We start from the raw sequence: 20,216 nt of genomic DNA, 5'->3' as shown, positions 1-20,216 counted from the left end.
GGTTATTTGTAATTGTAATCCCTAAGTATTTAGTTGAAGTTACAGCCTTCAGATTTGAGTGACTTATCGCGTAATCGAAATTTAACGGATTTCTTTTAGTACTTATGTGAATAACTTCACACTTTTCTTTATTCAGAGTCAATTGCCACTTTTCGCACCATACAGATATCATATGTAAATTAAACATGTAAATCATAATATATAATTTAAGTATACATTGTGATTCTTATTAGCTTTTAAAAACTTCGGAAGCTACGTAGATGACCCTGAGAAAAGTAGTTTGATGTAAGAGACATGGGGCCGCAAATGTCCTGAAATATATCAAAATGACAAACGTTGAACATGCCGCGTCGGATCCATAATATGGAGGGTACATTTGAGCGCGTGCATGAAGGGATGACTGAGTGAGGCAGTACTTGCATTCAAGCAAACCGTGCAAATTTCGAATGCCATTCAAAATGTGATCTGTTGTAAACGTAGAAGGCGCAGAATTATTGTTCTCGCTGTAACCAAGCAAAAGCTGTTCTTATTTTCTGTTTCTTTCTTACTGTCCCTTTTTTATTTTGTTACAGACGTTATTTAGTAAAGGAAACATACTGGTAAAGATGCAGTTCGGAAGCTTATTTAGTTCTGACGCAGTATGACAGGATTTGGTTTTGCTGCACTTTGTGATAAACCAACGAACACCGCGAGACTGGTATATATTATTAATATATCAATACCTCAATGAAAACACGCAATTGTTTCACACAGTTAAAAAAGTACTGCCTGCCAGACGCAAGACTCGAACCCTGAGCTCCACCTGCTAAAGTGGCGTATATAGGCCTGGAGCCACACCGACGAGAATACTTGACTCGTGTTGGGATAATCAGGGCGACAGACCGAAAGCCCCAGGTGCTGCACGTGTGAAGAGCTATGTCATCTGGTGACGTCACATATGTTCAGCACCTCTCATCCACTTCTGGAGTACTTCCGATACTTGCTGTCCCACGTGTGTTACATTAAATGACTTGTCTCAGCGTCATGTACGTCACTTTGGAGGCTTTTAGACGTTAATAAGAATCACCCTGCATTGAACTTGTGTTGTCACCGCCAGACACCACACTTGCTAGGTGGTAGCTTCAAATCGGCCGCGGTCCATTTAGTACATGTCGGAACCGCGTGTCGCCACTGTGTGATCACAGACCGAGCGCCACCACAAGGCAGGTCTCGAGATACGGGATAGCACTCGCCCCAGTTGTACGGACGACGTAGCTAGCGATGCACACTGACGAAGCCTCGCTCATTTGCAGAGCAGATAGTTAGAATAGCCTTCAGCTAAGTCAATGGCTAAGACCTAGCAAGGCGCCATTAGTAACATTGCATGTATCTAAAGAGTCTCACTTGTATCGCCACAATCTCCAGATGTACAACAAGGATGGATTAAAGTTAAGTATTCCAGAAGTTACGTACTTTTCTTTATAGCATTCATTACGTATCCTGTTTCAGACCTCACGCCATCCTGCTTTAGTTTAGCGCGTGCCTTTCGGCTTCCTCTCATTGTGTCTAGGCTGTCTTGTCTAGACACAACAGAACTGGCCTCCATAATCCAGTCAGATCTAATATAATAATAAATAAATTTTAGAACCAGTATCCTACTTCAGTTATGTAGGATGTGATATCAGTTTTAACTGTGGCAAAGACATTGAGAAGAAGGTTAATAAATTTCAAGCTATTTCCGAAATAACTGGTAGAACATTGGGAAGAGAAACTAGAAAGATATATTCTACAAAATTATGGCTGTACGTATCCTGGTTTGTGGTTCCGAATCGTGGGAAATAATAAAAAAAGAAAACTTGCTTATACAGGCGGCAGAGATGAAGTTCATGACATATGTAAGGGGCTGTAACAGAATAGATACAACAAGGAATGAGACAATAAGACAAGATTTAAAAATCTTCTCGGTTAATAATAAGATAGTGGAGAACAGAGTGAAATCAATGGATTCTGAAGACAGAAAGATAGGAAAGAGGGTGCAAAAGAAAAATGATGAATTACCGGTTGACTGGTAAGAACTAGATGCACCTCATAAGAGGCAGATGGACTGTTGTATTTCTTGGTTTATTCTTCTGGTAAAGGATAGTGTACCTAGGAATATACGACATTTTCTTGTCGGTGTCTCAATCAAGTGAACGATTTTAGAATCACATGAAGAAATGCGCTGCTGAGACCGCCATACGCACTTTCAAGTATTTTTTGTTGCTTTTGTTGTTGTGAGAAATGAGGTTATGTTTCGTGTAGCGTTGGTAAATACTACGAGTTCTACATATTCAAGTATTGTGTAATATGTTAAACCTGTATTGAGGATACCGTTAATTTTTCAGTTACATAGTTTTGTGGTACATAAGATTGAGTATGTTTTTAAAATTTTGGATGGTTTAACTATACTTACACGGTCGAGCACAACTTGAAAAGTTACTTGACAACTGTAACTTGAAAAGATAGGTGTCGTGCCATGGAACATGTAATACTTGCAAATAAACTGGGTTTCTTTAATGTCTCAACACGCTGCCCTGTTTTGAAAATGGAAATTTGTGTTAGTTGGCAAAAGTTACTATTTAAAAATGTTTTCAACTTATAACTGGTTTTCAGTAATATTTCTTCACTTCATATCGGCGACGGTAGTTCATGAAAATAAATTATTCTTAATCGATCATTCCTATTTCATTGTATACTATTTACTAAAGTTACTAACTGCTAAATACTTTTTTAGAAATACTAGCATAAACACATGTCAGAATGTGGTGCAGATTGAAGTTTGTGAAATGACTGTATGAATGTCTTCCGCATGTAGTCCATCCCTTAGATAAATACTTTGTAACATACATCTATGGCAGCAAAACTGAGACGTATGCATCCCATATGCTTAAATATGTCTTTTCCAATTTGTACTAAGTTCGCTCAATAGACCAGAAATTGCTTCATTATGCACTTCGCAACAATAAACTTAATATTGGTGCCAGTGGTCAGACACGAAGTACTGCAGCCTGAACTCTTGCAATTTCTGCCATTTCAGAAGTAAGGAGTCCAGCAATCAAGTTACCTACAGACAGTAGGACTAAGTACTGTAAACTTTAATTTGGTGCAAAAAAAATGTTGAAACTTCCTGGCAGATTAGAACTGTGTGCCCGACCGAGACTCGAACTCGGGACCTTTGCCTTTCGCGGGCAAGTTGGTAGAGCACTTGCCCGCGAAAGGCGAAGGTCCCGAGTTCGAGTCTCGGTCGGGCACACAGTTTTAATCTGACAGGAAGTTTCATATCAGCGCACACTCCGCTGCAGAGTGAAAATCTCATTCTGAAAAAAAAAATGTTGCTGGGTAGAGTAGTATTACGAGGGCAGCATGTTTTTGTAACACGTGTCTATCTTCATTTACGATAGTTAGCTTTCTTTACTGAAAAGAAGTTCTAAGTAGCACTCGCGATGCATCGAGAATTCCGTCATGATTCTATAAAAAAATGTTATTAGAAATAAGCTGCATCAGTTGCCTGATTGACTTATCACTTCGTCCTTTTATAAAACATCTGCAAAAACTGTAACAAACCAGAGATGGCGTAACTGCCAGAAGTGTAAAATTTGTTTGGAAACTTGGTATCGGTCTATAAACGTTGGTCTGTTGTTTGAACAGTGTGGCTGATGCGGTAGGGTGTTCTTCTACCTATCGCCTTTTCCTTCCAGACAAGAGGTTACATTCACCTGCTGATCTGCGGCCTCTGGACCGTAAAGGCGTCGGACTACTTCTCTCTACATGTGTTTCGTCGTCTAATTGATAGCTTCATTTAATGACAAACGGACAGCGTGAAAGTTACAGACATTATAGGCAGTAAATATGATTAAAATTGCAGTAAAAACCATGAACGTGAGAAAGCCGTATCACAAGTTTTATAACATGCACCCAAAAATCTGTGTGACTTGGCTCAAAGCGACGTGGCTGTAGCACAAAGAATTAAAAGAAGAAAATACATCGAAAGACACTGAAGTTGAACGAGGTTGCTTCCAGTCCCTAGAGAGCAAGTAATGGTTGAACAGGAGAACGATAAGATGCTAGCCATGAGATCCGTATGACACAAACAGAAACAGGAGCTGAACGAGAAAATTTCTCAGTCTGATGTGAGGTCGCCATACCTGGTACTCGTTGTACGAGCAGTGTAATTGCTCGGTAGCGATCAACGCGACTGATGCAAGTTTCCGAACGCGAATAATGCTAATCTACAAAGATGGCGCTAAGGCACGGCCGCTCCCAAGATAATGAGACACAACACTTCAGTAACAAAATAGCGGTGCCTCCCACAACACTACTGTACGTGTGGTGAAGGCGTCGAGATCAGCAACTGAGTGGGCCAGCCACTGTGGCCGAGCGGTTCCAGGCGCTTCAGTCTGGAACCGCGCGACCGCTTCGGTCGCCGATTCGGATTCTGCTTCGGGCATGGATGTATTTTATGTCCTTTCATCATCATCAGTTATCTGCTACATTAGCAGGTCCTTTGCCCCTCCATTTTCTGCGATCCATTGCTTCCTTCTTAAGGCTGCTGTATGTTGTACCGTCCATCATGTCATCCAGTATGTGGAATCTCTTCCTTCCTCGCTTCATTTTCCCTTCTACATAACCTTCTAAAACTGATTTTATCAGTCCGTCACTCTTTCTTAATATATGCCCAATCCAATTTCTTTTTCTTTTCTTTATTACATCTAGTAACTGTCTTTTCTCTCCCAGTCTTCTCAGTACCTCTTCATTTTTTACTTTTTCCATCCAACTTGCTCTTTCCATCTTCCGCCATGTCCAGATCTCAAAAGCCTCCAGCCTTTCTCTGTCTTTTTTCCTCATAGTCCATGTTTCAGCTACATATAGAAGAACACTCCATACAAGACATTTTATGAGTCTCTTTCTGAGACCGCTGCAGAAGATTCTCCTTTTCTTATAAAACGCCTCTTTTGCCATTGCTATCCTTGTTTTAATTTCTGTGGTGCACTTCCAGTCGCTGTCTATCCTGCTTCCAAGATACTTAAAATTTTGCACCTGTTTCAGTGTTTCTTCAGTCAGCATAATTTTTATTTCCTTATTTCCTCCTAATGCCAATACTTTTGTTTTATTTGTGTTAATTTTCATTCCATATTTTTTTCCGTTAGTTGCAATGGTGTCCACCAAATCCTGTAATTCTTTTTCCCCTGTGGCTAGAAGGACCATGTCATCAGCAAATCTCAAATACCCTACTCTTCTTCCTCCAATTTCTACTCCTTGGTCAATCATATTTTCCAAGTAGAGGTTGAAAAGAGTAGGTGATAGACAGCATCCTTGTCTTACTCCTTTTCCTAGTCTGATCCAGTTTGTACTTTCTCCTCTCACTTTAACTGAAACTTTTTGATTAAAATATAATGAATTTATGTCTTCTGGTTTTCCAGTCCACTCTCTTTTCCCTCATTATAGTCGCCAGCTTGTCCCAAACCACATTGTCAAATGCCCTTTCTAGATCGATGAAGCACATATATAGGTCTCTTCCTTTTTCAATAAACCTTTCTCCCAAGATTCGTAGGCGCCCTATTGCATCTCTGGTGCCCGTATTCCGTCTAAAGCCAAACTGCTCCTCGCCAAGATTCTCCTCCATTACTTTTTCAAGTCCTTTATTAATTATTCTTAACATCACTTTGGCTGCATGTGAAATGAGGCTGATTGTCCTGTGCTCGCTGCATTTCTTGGTTCCTTGTTTTTTTCGGTAATGGCATTATTACTGTTGTCAGAAAGTCCTCAGGCCATTCACCACTGTCATATATTTTATTACATAACCTCAATATTTCCCTTATTCCATCATGGTTCAAGCATTTTAGTATTTCTCCCGGTATTGTATCTGTACCTACTGCTTTGCCATTTTTCATTGCAGCTATGGCAGACTTTACTTCTTCCATTATGATGGTCGGTCCTTTCTCGTCATCACTTACACTGTTGTGTGATTCAAGTTCCAGAGTTTCTGGTTTGCTATTTGTGTCATATAGCTCTTTTATATATTCTTCCCATCTCTGGAGGACATCGTCACGATCTTTGTACACTACCTCTTCGTCTTTACTCAAAATTTCCATAGTAGCACTTCCTGCTCTGTTGTGTTCCCATGTCATAGTCTTTACCCTGTTGTATAGTAAGTCGTATCTTCCCTTCCTGTCCAGTTCTTCAATTTCATCACATTCCTCTTTTAGCCATTTTTTCCTAGCCTGCTCTGTTTCTCTTCGCAGTTCATTATTTAACCTTCGGTATATCTTTCTTGCATCTTCAGTGTTCTTGTTTTTCAATTTTCTTCTCTCCTCCATCTTGGAAATCATTTCAGGTGTGACCCATGGTTTTTTTTTACCTTTTCCCTTTTACATATCCTATATTTTGCTGTCCTGCTTTAATGATTCCTTCTTTCAGCATATTCCAGTACTCGTTGGCATTATCAAGTGCTTCTTTGTCTCGTAATGTGTTTAGAAAGTCCTGAGACAGCATTTCTGTAATTTGTTCTTTGTTGGATCTTATCTTCTCTAAATCCCATTTCTTCACCATGGTCGCCTTCTTCAGTTTTTTCATTCTTATTTCTATTTATGCCATAAGTAAGTTGTGGTCACTATTAATATCTGCACCTGGTAATGTGTGCACCTTCTTGATTCCATTCCTGTATCTTTCTTCTACCAGTATAAAATCGATTTGGTTTCTGTATTTATCCCCTGGTGATTTCCAAGTGTAGAGCCTCCTCTTGTGGTTCTCGAACCATGTGTTTGCCGCTATCAGCTGCCTTTCCCTGCAGAAGTCAGTTAACCATTCACCTCTGTCATTTCTCTTTCCGAGACCATGACTGCCTACTATCTTTCCCTCTTTCCCTTCTCCCACAATGGCGTTCCAATCTCCCATTACTATTTTGCAGCATTTTTTATTTTCGTCCATTATTCTCTCAATTACATTGTACGTTTCCTCTACAATTTGGTCATCATGTTCTGAAGTTGGCATATACACCTGGACAATCAGTACAATCAGTAAATCTTTTTGTGCTCCTTTCAGCCTTACACCAATAACCCGATCATTTGCATAGTCTACATATTTCACACATTTAGCCAATTCCTTTGTCATAATCATTCCTACTCCATTAATTCCTTTTACTTCTCCTCCTGAGTGGTAGAATACATATTCATTTGACTGCAACTCCCCATGTCCATTCCATCTTACCTCAGCAACTCCTACGAGGTCCATATGATTCTTTTCCATCTCTCTTTTAAGGTTTTCTAGTTTTCCTGCTTGTAGCAGAGTTCTGACATTCCAGGTACCAATTCTCGTTTTGATTTTTTGCCTCCTTTCAAGTTGTCCCCCCCCCCCCCAGTCCCCCCCCCCACCCCCACCCCCCGGAGATCCGAATGGGGGACTATTTTACCTCCGGACACTGATTTAACATGAGAGGAAGCCATTTTTTGTGCATAAAATGGAGACTGCATTATGCAGGGAAGATAATCTGCTGTGGTATTCCGTTGCCTTCCGCAGCTCTGGAGGCCACCCCTAACAAGGGATACAGACGCCTTTTGCAGCCGCCCGCTCCGGGTCAGACGCTGTATGAGAAGTATAGGTTGGAAAATGAAAGACCCCTAGCCCTCGAAACCTAATAGCGTCAGGGTCGGAAAAGAACAAGAGCTGGCAGAGGGTGGCCAAATAGGAAAGATAAAAGTGAGGAGCCTGGCATAAGTAAGTGGAAGCAATGCCAGAACTCAGCTTGGGGCCCCGTGGTCGCCAGCCACGTATCACTAGGTGTGACTCCCTGAGGGATTTATGTCCTTTAGTTAGGTTTAAGTAGTTCTAAGTTCTAGAGGACTGATGACCACAGATGTTAAGTCCCATAGTGCTCCGAGCCATTTTGAACCAGCAACTGACTGGGAATGAAGCGTGGCTCTCGGCGCTATTTGTAAATTCGGGCACCGCACCAAACTGTGGGTCCGCAGTTCAGAAGCAGATCCCAGCGGCCAACATGACAGCAGGAGGGAACGAATCGTTGGTGCTGTTTCGTCCAGAGGCCGGCTCGGTCTCTTTGTCTCTTACGTTGGGACACCTGTTTGGGCGCGAATTCACCGAACGAAGGGAAACTGGCGTGCCTACGCCACCGTGCTACTTCACCTTTTATTCAAACGTAAAGGCCAGGAACTGTACAGGAAATTCGCCATTTTGAGCATTTTCTACATCAACCAAATGAGGAATGTGAAAATTACTCTTCCCCCAAAATTTTATGGTTCTCCATGTAAGCAATGATTCATTGCAGGCCTGAATTACAGGCCTATATCACTAACGTCGATTTGCAGTAGGGTTTTAGAAGATATACTGTATTCGAACATTATGAAGTACCTCGAAGAAAACGATTTATTGACATACAGTCAGCACGGATTCAAAAAGTATCGTTCTTGTGAAACACAACCAACTCATGAAGTAATAAGTGCTATCGACAGGGGACGTCAAATTGATTCCATATTTTTAGATTTCCAGAAGGCTTTCGACACCGTTCCTCAAAAGCGTCTTCTAACCAAACTGCGTGCCTATGGAGTATCGCCTCAGCTGTGCGAATGGATTCGTGATTTCCCGTCAGAAAGGGCACAGTTCGTAGTAATAGACGGAAAGTCATCGAGTAAAACAGAAGTAATACCCGGCGTTCCCCAAGGAAGTGTTATAGCCCCTCTGTTGTTCCTGATCTATATTAACGACATAGGAGACAAATGGGTCAAATGGCTCTGAGCACTATGGGACTTGACATCTAAGGTCATCAGTCCCCTGGAACTTAGAACTACTTAAACGTAACTAATCTAAGGACATCACACACATCCATGCCCGAGGCAGGATTCGAACCTGAGACAGTAGCGGTTTCGCGATTCCAGACTGAAGCACCTAGAACAGCTCGTCCACTCCGGTCGGCTCATAGGAGATAATCTGAGTAGCCGTCTTGGATTATTTGCAGAGGATGCAGTCATTTACCGTCGTGTAAAGTCATCAAATGATCAAAACGACTTGCAAAATGATTTAGATAAGATATCTGTATGGTGCGAAAAGTGGCAATTGACGCTGAATAAAAAAAAAGTGTGAAGTTATTCGTATGAGCACTAAAAGAAATCAGCTAAATTTCGATTACGCCATAAGTCACATAAATCTGAGGGCTGTAAATTCAACTAAATACTTAGGGATTACAATTACAAATAACCTAAACTGGAACGATCACTTAGATAATATTGTGGGTAGAGCAAACCAAAGACTGCGATTCATTGGCAGAACACTTAGAAGATCCAACAGGTCTACCAAAGAGTCTACGCTTTTCCGCCCTATTCTGGAGTATTGCTGTGCGGAGTGGGATCCGTATCAGGTGGGACTGACGGATGATATCGAAAAAGTACAAAGAAGGGCAGCTCGTTTTGTATCATCGCTAAATAGGGGAGATAGTGTCACAGACATGATACGTGAATTGGAGTGGCAATCATTAAAATATAGGCTTTTTTCGTTGCGACGGAATCTTGTCATGAAATTTCAATCACTAGTTTTCTCCTCGGACTGCGAAAACATTCTGTTGGCACCCACCTAAAACGGAGAAATGATCATGATGATAAAATAAGAGAAATCAGGGCTCGTACAGTAAAATTTAAGTGCTCGTTTTTTCCGCGTGCCGTTCGAGAGTGGAACGGTAGAGAGACAGCATGAAAGTGCTTCATTGAACCCTCTGCCAGGCACTTTATTGTGAATAGCAGAGTAATCACGTAGATGTAGATGTAGTTGTATATTGATACTCGTTGTCTGGGGAAAACTACATAAAATAACAGTCTTATGTTTATGATTTGTTAATTAAAGATCCGTCCAGTCTCAGATTATTATCAGTGAGTTCGAAATGTTGCTCGCAACTGGAAACTCTAGATGGAGTTATCAAATTAGCAATATTTGAATTTTGTTCTTTGTAATAGGAACTGGCCAGTACGGCCGCTATGGCCGGGCTCTGGGAGTTGTACGTCTTAAAAAGTCTCTGCGTTACAAGAAACTTTACACAATTCTTAAATAAGTCCTTGTATTTTATATTCCTAAATTTCTGTTTCCTGAGCTCCTTTCCGTTCTAACTAAAAACTTTAGAACCGTAGTGCAGCGTTATCTTATAAAATACTTAAAATACTAGAATACACTGTAATTTCTGGAGCGTTGCGGAGGCCGCCTCCTTTGTTTGCATCTGTTTTTTAAATATCTAACGCAATCCAGTGATATTACCATACGGCCTGCCTGCAGACGCCGGAGTACCAGTACTTCCTGGTGAAGAACTACCGCGACAAGCCGTCGACTACGCAGTACTACCACCAGGCCACCAGCGACCAGCACCGCGTGCTCGTCAAGCTGCCGCAGGAGTCCTCCAGGAGGCAGTACATGCAGCACACACGTGAGTATCTTGTTACACAGTTTCCCATCCCGTAAAGAGAAACTATTGAACACGGCCATTTCCAGATACTTTTGTCTATATAGGACACAAGGCTATCGCATCCTCGGAGTAATACACACTGATCAGCCAAAACATTATAACCATTGCCCTCCGTGACGTTGGATGTAAGCGGAGAAGACACGAATGGGGGACCAACCTGGGGAAGTTATGGGCTACAGATGGGTAAATGCAGTGAGATAAGCGACTTCGACAAAGGGCAGATTGTTATTAGGCAGAGCCTGTGAATGAGTATCTCGAAAACAGCGAAGCTAGTCGAGTGTTCACGTGCTACTGTCGTGAGCATCTACGGAAAGAGATAGAAGGAAAGTGGGACTAGCACTGGCGCTAAATGGTTGGACGTCAACGACTCTTCACAGAACGTGGGGTCAGCAGGCTTGTCTGCTCTGTAAATAGTACAGACAGTGGTCTGTGGCTTCTCTGCCAAAAGAGCACAATGCTGGTGCACCCAAAAGTGTTTCGCAGCACACGGTTCGTCGTACATTGTTGAACAAGGAGCTCCGCAGCAGACCGCCCCTAAGTGGTCACATGTTGACCCAACACCATTGTCAGTTACGATTGCACTGGGCACGGGACCAACGGTATTCGACCGTCTATAAATGAAACGTGTTGGCCCTTCAGCTGAATCACAGGTGAATGACCGTCTACACAAACACCGTCATCGAGGTGAACGGCGGGTCGAAAAGTGCAGCCCGCCACGGATGCAGGCTGGTGGGAGCAGTATTAAGCTACGGAAGACACTCTCCTGCGCTTGCATGACACGCTGACAGCTGAGAACCTCCTGCATCCCTTCATGCTTGATGTCTTCACCGACGGCGGTGTCATCTTTCAGCAGTATACGAGGTGCATTCAAGTTCTAAGGCCTCCGATTTTTTTTTCTCCGGACTGGAAAGAGATAGAAACATGCGCATTGTTTTAAAATGAGGCCGCGTTCATTGTCAATACGTCCCAGAGATGGCAGCACCGTACGGCGGATGGAATTTTACCGCCAGCGGCGAGAATGAGAACTATTTTAAATACTTAAAATAGTGACGTTTTCCTTACTTGAACAGCGTGCAATCATTCGTTTTCTGAATTTGCGTGGTGTGAAACCAACTGAAATTCATCGACAGTTGAAGGAGACATGTGGTGATGGAGTTATGGATGTGTCGAAAGTGCGTCCGTGGGTGCGACAGTTTAAAGAAGGCAGAACATCGTGTGACAACAAACCGAAACAACCTCGGGCTCGCACAAGCCGGTCTGACGACATGATCGAGAAAGTGGAGAGAATTGTTTTGGGGGATCGCCGAATGACTGTTGAACAGATCGCGTCCAGAGTTGGCATTTCTGTTGGTTCTGTGCACACAATCCTGCATGACGACCTGAAAATGCGAAAAGTATCATCCAGGTGGGTGCCACGAATGCTGACGGACGACCACATGGCTGCCCGTGTGGCATGTTGCCAAGCAATGTTCACGCGCAACGACAGCATGAATGGGACTTTCTTTTCATCGGTTGTGACAATGGATGAGACGTAGATGCCATTTTTCAATCCACAAACAAAGCGCCAGTCAGCTCAATGGAAGGACACAGATTCACCGCCACCAAAAAAATTTAGGGTAACCACCAGTGCTGAAAAAATGATGGTGTCCATGTTCTGGGACAGCGAGGGCGTAATCCTTACCCATTGCGTTCTAAAGGGCACTACGGTAACAGGTGCATCCTACGAAAATGTTTTGAAGAACAAATTCCTTCCTGAACTGCAACAAAAACGTCCGGGAAGGGCTGCGCGTGTGCTGTTTCACCAAGACGACGCACCCGCACATCGTGCTAACGTTACGCAACAGTTTCTTCGTGATAACAACTTTGAAGTGATTCCTCATGCTCCCTACTCACCTGACCTGGCTCCTAGTGACTTTTGACTTTTTCCAACAATGAAAGACACTCTCCGTGGCCTCACATTCACCAGCCGTGCTGCTATTGCCTCAGCGATTTTCCAGTGGTCAAAACAGACTCCTAAAGAAGCCTTCGCCGCTGCCATGGAATCATGGCGTCAGCGTTGTGAAAAATGTGTACGTCTGCAGGGCGATTACGTCGAGAAGTAACGCCAGTTTCATTGATTTCGGGTGAGTAGTTAATTAGAAAAAAAATCGGAGGCCTTAGAACTTGAATGCACCTCGTACTTGTCCGTGTCTGGCAGCCAGAAACATTCTACGGTGGTTTGAGGAGCGTTATAGTGAACTCACGTTGATGTCTCGGCGAGCAAATGCGCCAGATGTAAATCCTATAGAACCCATCTGGGTCGCTATCGGGCGCCATCATCGCGTACGCAAATCAGCGGCCCGTTATTTACGGGAATTACATGACCTGCGAGTAGACATCAATTGCCACATACAGCTACCTCCACAAACCTACCAACAGATTGTCGAATCCCTGACACGTTGAATCCCTGGTGTAATGGTTCCATGACGGACGAACAGACTATTAAGCAGGTGCTCATGGTGTTTTAGTTCATCAGTGTAAACAGTCTGGCCGATAATGATGGGAAGGGTTGTACCGCTTGAAGATCTGCCACGTAGAGTGGTTCGACAAAAATGTGGAAACACGGCTAGAAATGCGTTTGACAGAGTCGAGAAAACAACAGCAGTCGAACGCGAAATCCGACGTTTTTACAGCAGATCTAAATTTCAACTTGTACATAGTCATCTTCTGTGCATGTGACAACAGGAGACATTAGTCCAAAGTGTCGCATATGTCCTGTATGTTCTACATCAACCAGTATTGTATAATACGTGAGACTTTGGACTAATATTTCTTGTTCTTATATGCACTGAAGATTGCTATGTAATGGTTGAAATCTAGATCTGCTATAGTAAAACGACGGATTTCGCTATTGATTGCTGCTCTGTTCTCCAATTTCTATATTCAACGAGCGCTGAACACAATTTGATCATATGGATTTCAATCTAATAAACGTAGATCTTAGTCAAGCATGCAGGTTGCGCTGTTGTATTTGACCATGAACGGCACCTGCACAATGTCGTCAGTACGGTCGCAGGTTCGAATCCTGCCGCGGGCGTGGATGTGTGTGATGTCCTTAGGTTAGTTAGGTTTAAGTAGTTCTAAGTTCTAGGGGACGGATGACCTCAGAAGTCAAGTCCCATAGTGCTCAGAGCCGTTAATGTCTTCAATACGTTGCAAGTATCAATCGTGGCCAGAAAAGTGTTCTGTGTGGTTGTGAGTGCATTATGTGGGAGCTAAGGGAATTCGAACCTCATGGCGCTCGTATAATGGATTCTTCCGTAAGCAAGGTAGCCAGAGTGCTTGGCGTTTCGAAAGGTACCGTATCGAAGATTTATACCGTATACAGGGGAAGAGGAAAAACAGCATTCACCAAGTCACGATACAGACCAAACTTTGTGTTGAGTGATCGTGACATAAGGTCTTTGAAAAGTATTGTGACGAAAAATAAGAGGACGTCAGTTGAAGAAATCGCTGCAGAACTGAAAGTCGTACCAAAACAACACGAAGGGAGCTCCATGAACACGGACTAGCAGAGCCAGCTGAAATTCCGAAACCGCAGATCGGTGATGCAAATGTCCGCAAGAGAAAACAGTGGTGCCGAAACCATGAATCTGAATTATGGGGCAATGGAAGAAAGTCATTTGGTAGGATGAGTCGTATTGCACACTGTGTCCAACTTCTGTACGAGTTCACATTCCAAGAGTCAAACACAGCGGGGGTTCAATGATGATTTGGGCAGCCATATTGTTGCAGCGTATGAATCCAACTGGTACTCTGTACGGTAGTGTTACTGCCAAGGATTATGTGACTATTTTGGCTGACCAGGTCCATGCCATGGTACAATGTTTGTTCCCCATGGCTGGCGCCGTCTTCCAGTACGATGTGACCCGATATCACACAGCACAAATCGTCCAAGTCTGATTTTTCTCAGCACGTGGATCAGTCGTCGCATCTCCCCTGGCCAGCATAGTCACTAAATCTCAGTTATTGAGCTATTCTGGTCTACAATGGAAAGAAGTGTGCGTGATCACTACCCACCTCCATCGTAGTTACCTGAATTTGCTGCTGTTTTGCAAGAAGAGTGGTATGCACACAGGACCTGTGTTTATCCAATACGAGACAACTGGATGCTCTTCTGTAGGCAAACTGTTTTCGTAAACGTGTTAGGGATACTAATGCGTTGTGTTTTTTGGTGTTCCCATATTTTTGTCCTCCCTTGTATATGACTTACTACTTGGATACGTGCTCTGTTAGGGTAAGGCAACGCTGGTTCTCTCCCTTATGGGTGGACGGTGGAGGTGCCATTGAAATGTCAAAGGGAAAAAAATAATCAAAAAAGGGCTGTATTAATGTCGAATGACTTGCGCCGAGCGGTCTAAAGCGCTGCAGCATGGACTGTTCGGACTGTTCGGCTGGTCCCGGCGGAGGTTCGAGTCCTCCCTCGGGCATGGGTGTGTGTGTGTTTGTCCTTAGGATACTTTAGGTTAAGTAGTGTGTAAGCTTAGGGAGTGATGACCTTAGCAGTTAAGTCTCATAAGATTTCACACTTTTTTTTTGGCTGACTTGCTAAGGTTCCGACTCCTAGGGAAGAGACTGTGGAAACGGGACGACGGGTAAACAATTCTAGTGCGCATGGAATATATATATATATATATATACTACATCGCGAGTTTATAAGATGACATTGAAACGTCCCCTTAGAAAAATTTGTGAATTACTGTGCTGATAAACCTCTATGTTACTGTACTGGTTAACCTCTACGTTATTTGATTTTCAAACAGCTGAGCAAAACTGAACGTACTCAGACATTACTCTCTTTACTTATTCTGATCAACATTAAACTGACACTCAATATTTTTAGCGTAACGCAATCCCTACAAAAGAATGGCCCTGACTAGCAATAACCAACACCTTTCGAATCACTTACCTCACAAAAATCTTCGTTACTCGAACTACTGCAATACAGCGAGCGCCACTACTGCCAGCTAAATAAAAGATTCTAACTACTGAAGCCACTAACTACTGATAGGCATAGTTAGCAAATGAAAGATTTTGATAGACAACAAACAATGTATTTACCTTAATAGCGTTCAAAAGTCATAAAATATATCAGTTCATGATATCCAGTATTACAAATTTACTCTTTCTGGCGGACACACGTCCAGATCGTCCGCTCTTAAAATTCTGCCATTTCTCTCTCCACATCCACCACTGCTGGCGGCTCACCTCCAACTGCGCAACGCTATGCGCTGTTCACATCCAACTGCCCAACGCTACAATAGCGAATATTTCAACAATGCCAATCAGCCACAGACTGCACACAGCACAGTGAGTGATTTTTACACAGAGCGCTACGTGGTGTTACCAACAAAAAAACCTAAACAGTCTACTTACAACATGACCGGTTTCGATCAATAGTATTCTGTGCTTTTCTGGAAATTCCCACATACCATTTCTTATCGATCACACTTCCCATAGCCCCGCTTAACCCTCATGCTCAGAACTGTGCGTTTCAGTAATTTGTTCTCACAATAAAACTGTCATCATTCTATATGTTTCAAAAGAGAGTAAACAGCATCTTGTAACTTCTTAGAGCTGTACTCTACAGACTATAAAATTTTTCAGTGACGACGATTTCCCTTTATAGGCTCTATTTATCAGTGTACCGCGATCAGATGATTATGACCTTGGCGGCCGTTACTAAGAGATCACAACTTTTTTTCTTTGAGTCAATAGTCTTCAGACTGGTTTGATGCGGCCCGCCACGAATTCCTCTCCTGTGCTAAACTTTTATCTCAGACTGTGAATGTATTCCAGTCTCTGTCTTCCTCTACAGCTTTTACACGCTAGAACTCCCTCTAGTACAATGGAAGTTATTCCTTGATGTCTAAACAGCTGTCCTACCATCCTCTCCCTTCTTCTTGTCAGTGTTTTCCATATATTCCTTTCTCGGCGATTGTGTAGAGAATCTCCTCATTCCTTATTTTATCAAACCACCTAATTTTAAGCAGTCTTCTGCAGCAGCATTTCTCAAATGCTTAGATTCTCTCCTGTTCCGGTTTTCCCACAGTCTGTGATTCACTACCATACAATGCTGTATAACAGACGTACGTTCTCAGAAATTTATTCCTCATATTACGACCTATTTTTGATGCTAGTAGACTTCCCTGGCCAGGAATACACTTGTTTCCAGAGCTTGTCTGCCTTTTATTTCTTCCTCACTCCGTCCATCATGAGTTATTTTCCTGCCTTGGAAGCAAAATTCCGTAACTTTCTCCATTTCGTGGACCCCAATTGTGCTGTTAAGTTTCTTGCTGTTCTCATTTCTGATGCTTCTCATTACTTTCGTTTTTCTTCGATTTGCTCTCAATCCGTATTCTGTAGTCATTACACTCTTCATTCCATTTACCACTTTCTGTAATTCTTCTTCACTTTCAATGAGGATAGCAACGTCAGTATCCTTTCACCTTAAATTTTAATCCCACTTTTCAGCCATTCTTTTATTTCGACCACTGCTTTTTCGGTATACCGAGTCAATTGTAGCAGCGAAACTGAAATTACTTTCTTGTATAAGCACATTTGACACTTGACTTATAAAACTTCCTGGCAGATTAAAACTGTGTGCCGGACCGAGACCGAACTCGGGACCTTTGCCTTTCGCGGGCAAGTGCTCTACCAACTGAGCTACCCAAGCACGACTCACGCTCCGTCCTCACAGATTCACTTCTGCCAGTATCTCGTCTCCTACCTTCCAAACTTGCCCGCGAAAGGCAAAGGTCCCGAGTTCGAGTCTCGGTCCGGCACACAGATTTAATCTGTCAGGAAGTTTCATGTCAGCGCACACTCCGCTGCAGAGTGAAAATCTCATTGTTGAAACTTGACCTATAGTTGTTCATAATTACATCTCTGAAACTTACTGACAAAGAAAACTATGAGCCAGGGCTGAACTAGAAGCCATAAACTTACCTTTGGATAGCTCAGTCTGTAACAGGATTTCCCACGAAAGGCAAGATTCCTGGTTCGAGTCCCGGTGCGATACATGGTTGTAATCTGCTGTCAGGAAGTTTAAAAACACAACATACTTCACTGCAGAGTGACAGATTCATTCTAGAATTTTATTTTCATTGACGCCAAGGTAGTAATGATGCTGTGTAAGGTGCTGTATTACACTGCCTGTCAAAAGAAGTAAACACCCAAGAGACATGCTTGGATATCAACGTCACTTCGCACATGTACACACCATACGCCGATATGTGAATGATTAGCGTTGCAGTTCTCTGTGACAAGTAGAACAGCCACCAGAGTGCATTGCTGTTGCTTGTCTCTAGTATTGTTACGAGGTCTGGTACGCTATATATATGAGGCATGGACAGCATCAGACGTTAAGTCAAACGTGCCAATTGGACAGAAATTGGCACGACATCCCTCAGGACAACATCCAAGAAATGAGTCAATGCCAAACCCAATAACTGATTGCATAAGGGCCACAGCTGGACCAACGTCTTACTGTCTTTCTCAGTTTGTGAAGCTCTTTCTTTTGAATAAATTACCCAAATTTTCTGAAACTGTAATCGTCTGTTTGTCTGTTCATGTACATCATGTATATCACATCTACTAATTCCCGTGTCATTCAGTTAATTCCTTTGTTGTGCTTCGGTTTCTTTTTTTCTTCGAGCGTAAATGGCATGTCACAGAACTTTTCCATGTAACAGCATAAATACGACGCCACCGAACGGGAACAACCGTCAGAATAATCCCCATCGTTCTGAGGAAAGTAGAAACCACGACGTTCGGATTCTAATTAATAACTAGACAAAATAATCTGTTTTCGTATGTAATTCTTAGCTTAAACGCACTACTAGTACACTTTTAACATCGGCGGTTGTACATCATGTGTAGTCGATCTACTTACGAGAAAAATGCATAGTACGGGAATTTCAAGGTTTCCGCTTGCAGAGGAATTTCAATAAAGGCCACTTAACTAGACATTCAGTTGTTGCGACGGTCTCTTTTTTTTCCGCTTCTGTCCAGACCAAATACGAGCGATTGCGTAACAGAATGCGGCTCGAGCCCGGAGAAAACGGCAATAAAAATGCCGCAGGTTTTAATTAAACCTTCTGCCCTGTCGTTCTGAGCGACAAGTGTACAGCGCCGCGTCGAATACTGTGGCACTGGCGAGGTCAGAAAACGGCTGCCCGGTGCATATCGCGAGGTATCAACACAGCTGCCGTTGACAGAATTTCAGAGGGAGAAGCACAACCTCGAAATTACACAGATCGTTTTTTATTTTTTCAGACGACAGTAGCCGTAGACTGTCTCGTCTCTTTCCGCCTTTTAAGTGAACTATTGCAATCTCATATTTTGCCGAACCTGTACTACTGCGGTGTAATCCAACACGGTACAACTAATGAAAAACTCTAGACTGTTATTAGAACTAGTCAGGAATGCATGTATGCGCTACTTATTCAACATGTTGCAATGTTGGACCTTATACGTGTTTCATACACGCAGTTAGCAGGATGACTGCCATACGCAATGTATACTTTGCCGTATCCTCAGTACACACGTACCACAATAGCTCATATCAGAGATCAAGTATTTGTCATCTCAACATAATCGCAAGGTCTCTCTAGTCTACCGAGCGAGGTGGCGCAGTGGTTAGCACACTGGACTCGCATTCGGGAGGACGACGGTTCAATCCCGCGTCCGGCCATCCTGACTTAGGTTTTCCATGATTTCCCTAAATCGCTCCAGGCAAATGCCGGGATGGTTCCTCTGAAAGGGCACGGCCGACTTCCTTCCCTAATCCGATGAGACCGATGGCCTCGCTGTTTGGTCTCTTCCCCCAAAAACCAACAAACCAACAATCTCTCTAGTCTAACGCTTTAGCTCTGCTCATCTATAAAACAAAATCGCCGGCAAACTCTATCTCTGATGGAAGAAGTTGCCCTGCATTCTGCGCACGACTCAAGGACCTGCTGGATTAAAGAAAAAGCTGGAGCCCTTATTTTTGTCAACCTCACAACTTTTCCCGAAAAATATTGAGATATACGGCCAGTTCTCTCCGTCAACCAGAAAAGAAAATCATCGCATCTTCTCCTTCTCCCACTGGCGCTCCTCTATTTCTCGTTTCTCAATCAGCCGCGCCACTATATTTCTTTCTCTTCTTCTCCCTCCCCGCCCCCTTTTCAATACTTGCGTTCTATAAGATTCTTCTTTCTGTTCCTCTTCTGTCAGGATCATTGTTGCCAGCGACTTGAGTTCATATGGATGTGCTCGTAATTTTTGTCTTTATTTGTCTACTTTTCACGAACTGTTGTAAACTGTGTTTATTTTTCTACAACAGCTGTTTGGTTGGTGCATAATACATAGCGATTCTCCAAAAGTTTAATAAACACAGTAGATACATTTTAACTGAATCGACTGTGGGTTCTTGTTGAAACATTGTCAATTAACTAAACGAACACTGTTTTTTGCCATGTTGCCCAAATTTCATTATCGTTACTGTACAACTTAGGTTCCGGGTTATTAGCCGACTTTCAAGTACATTACTGGTTCCAAAGATGGTAAGGCAAAGATAAAAATGATTATAAGGCAAAGACATACATCTTAACTTCTTAATGTATCGATCACTGGCTTAACGCAGAAAGTACTTCAATGACCGTTTTTTGGCAAATTACATATGGAATTATGCAATTCAGCAATTACACTAACATGACTA

The 20,216-nt window shown here is 42.7% G+C and overlaps 1 protein-coding gene across 1 annotated transcript in view; it reads left to right on the top strand.

The window, feature by feature from the left end:
• Positions 1 to 20,216, top strand: part of LOC126455840 (hormone receptor 4-like) — a 267,525-nt gene that overhangs the window by 155,053 nt on the left and 92,256 nt on the right. The window contains exon 6 of the mRNA XM_050091601.1: positions 10,288 to 10,435. Within this exon, the coding sequence (XP_049947558.1) occupies positions 10,288 to 10,435 (148 nt within the window). The remainder of the gene's footprint in view (positions 1 to 10,287; positions 10,436 to 20,216) is intronic.

This window comes from Schistocerca serialis, chromosome 2, assembly GCF_023864345.2.
Source record: "Schistocerca serialis cubense isolate TAMUIC-IGC-003099 chromosome 2, iqSchSeri2.2, whole genome shotgun sequence".
Taxonomy (NCBI): Eukaryota; Metazoa; Arthropoda; class Insecta; order Orthoptera; family Acrididae; genus Schistocerca; species Schistocerca serialis.
Note: the sequence above shows the minus strand (reverse complement) of the source record. Positions and strands in the feature narration are given on the sequence as shown.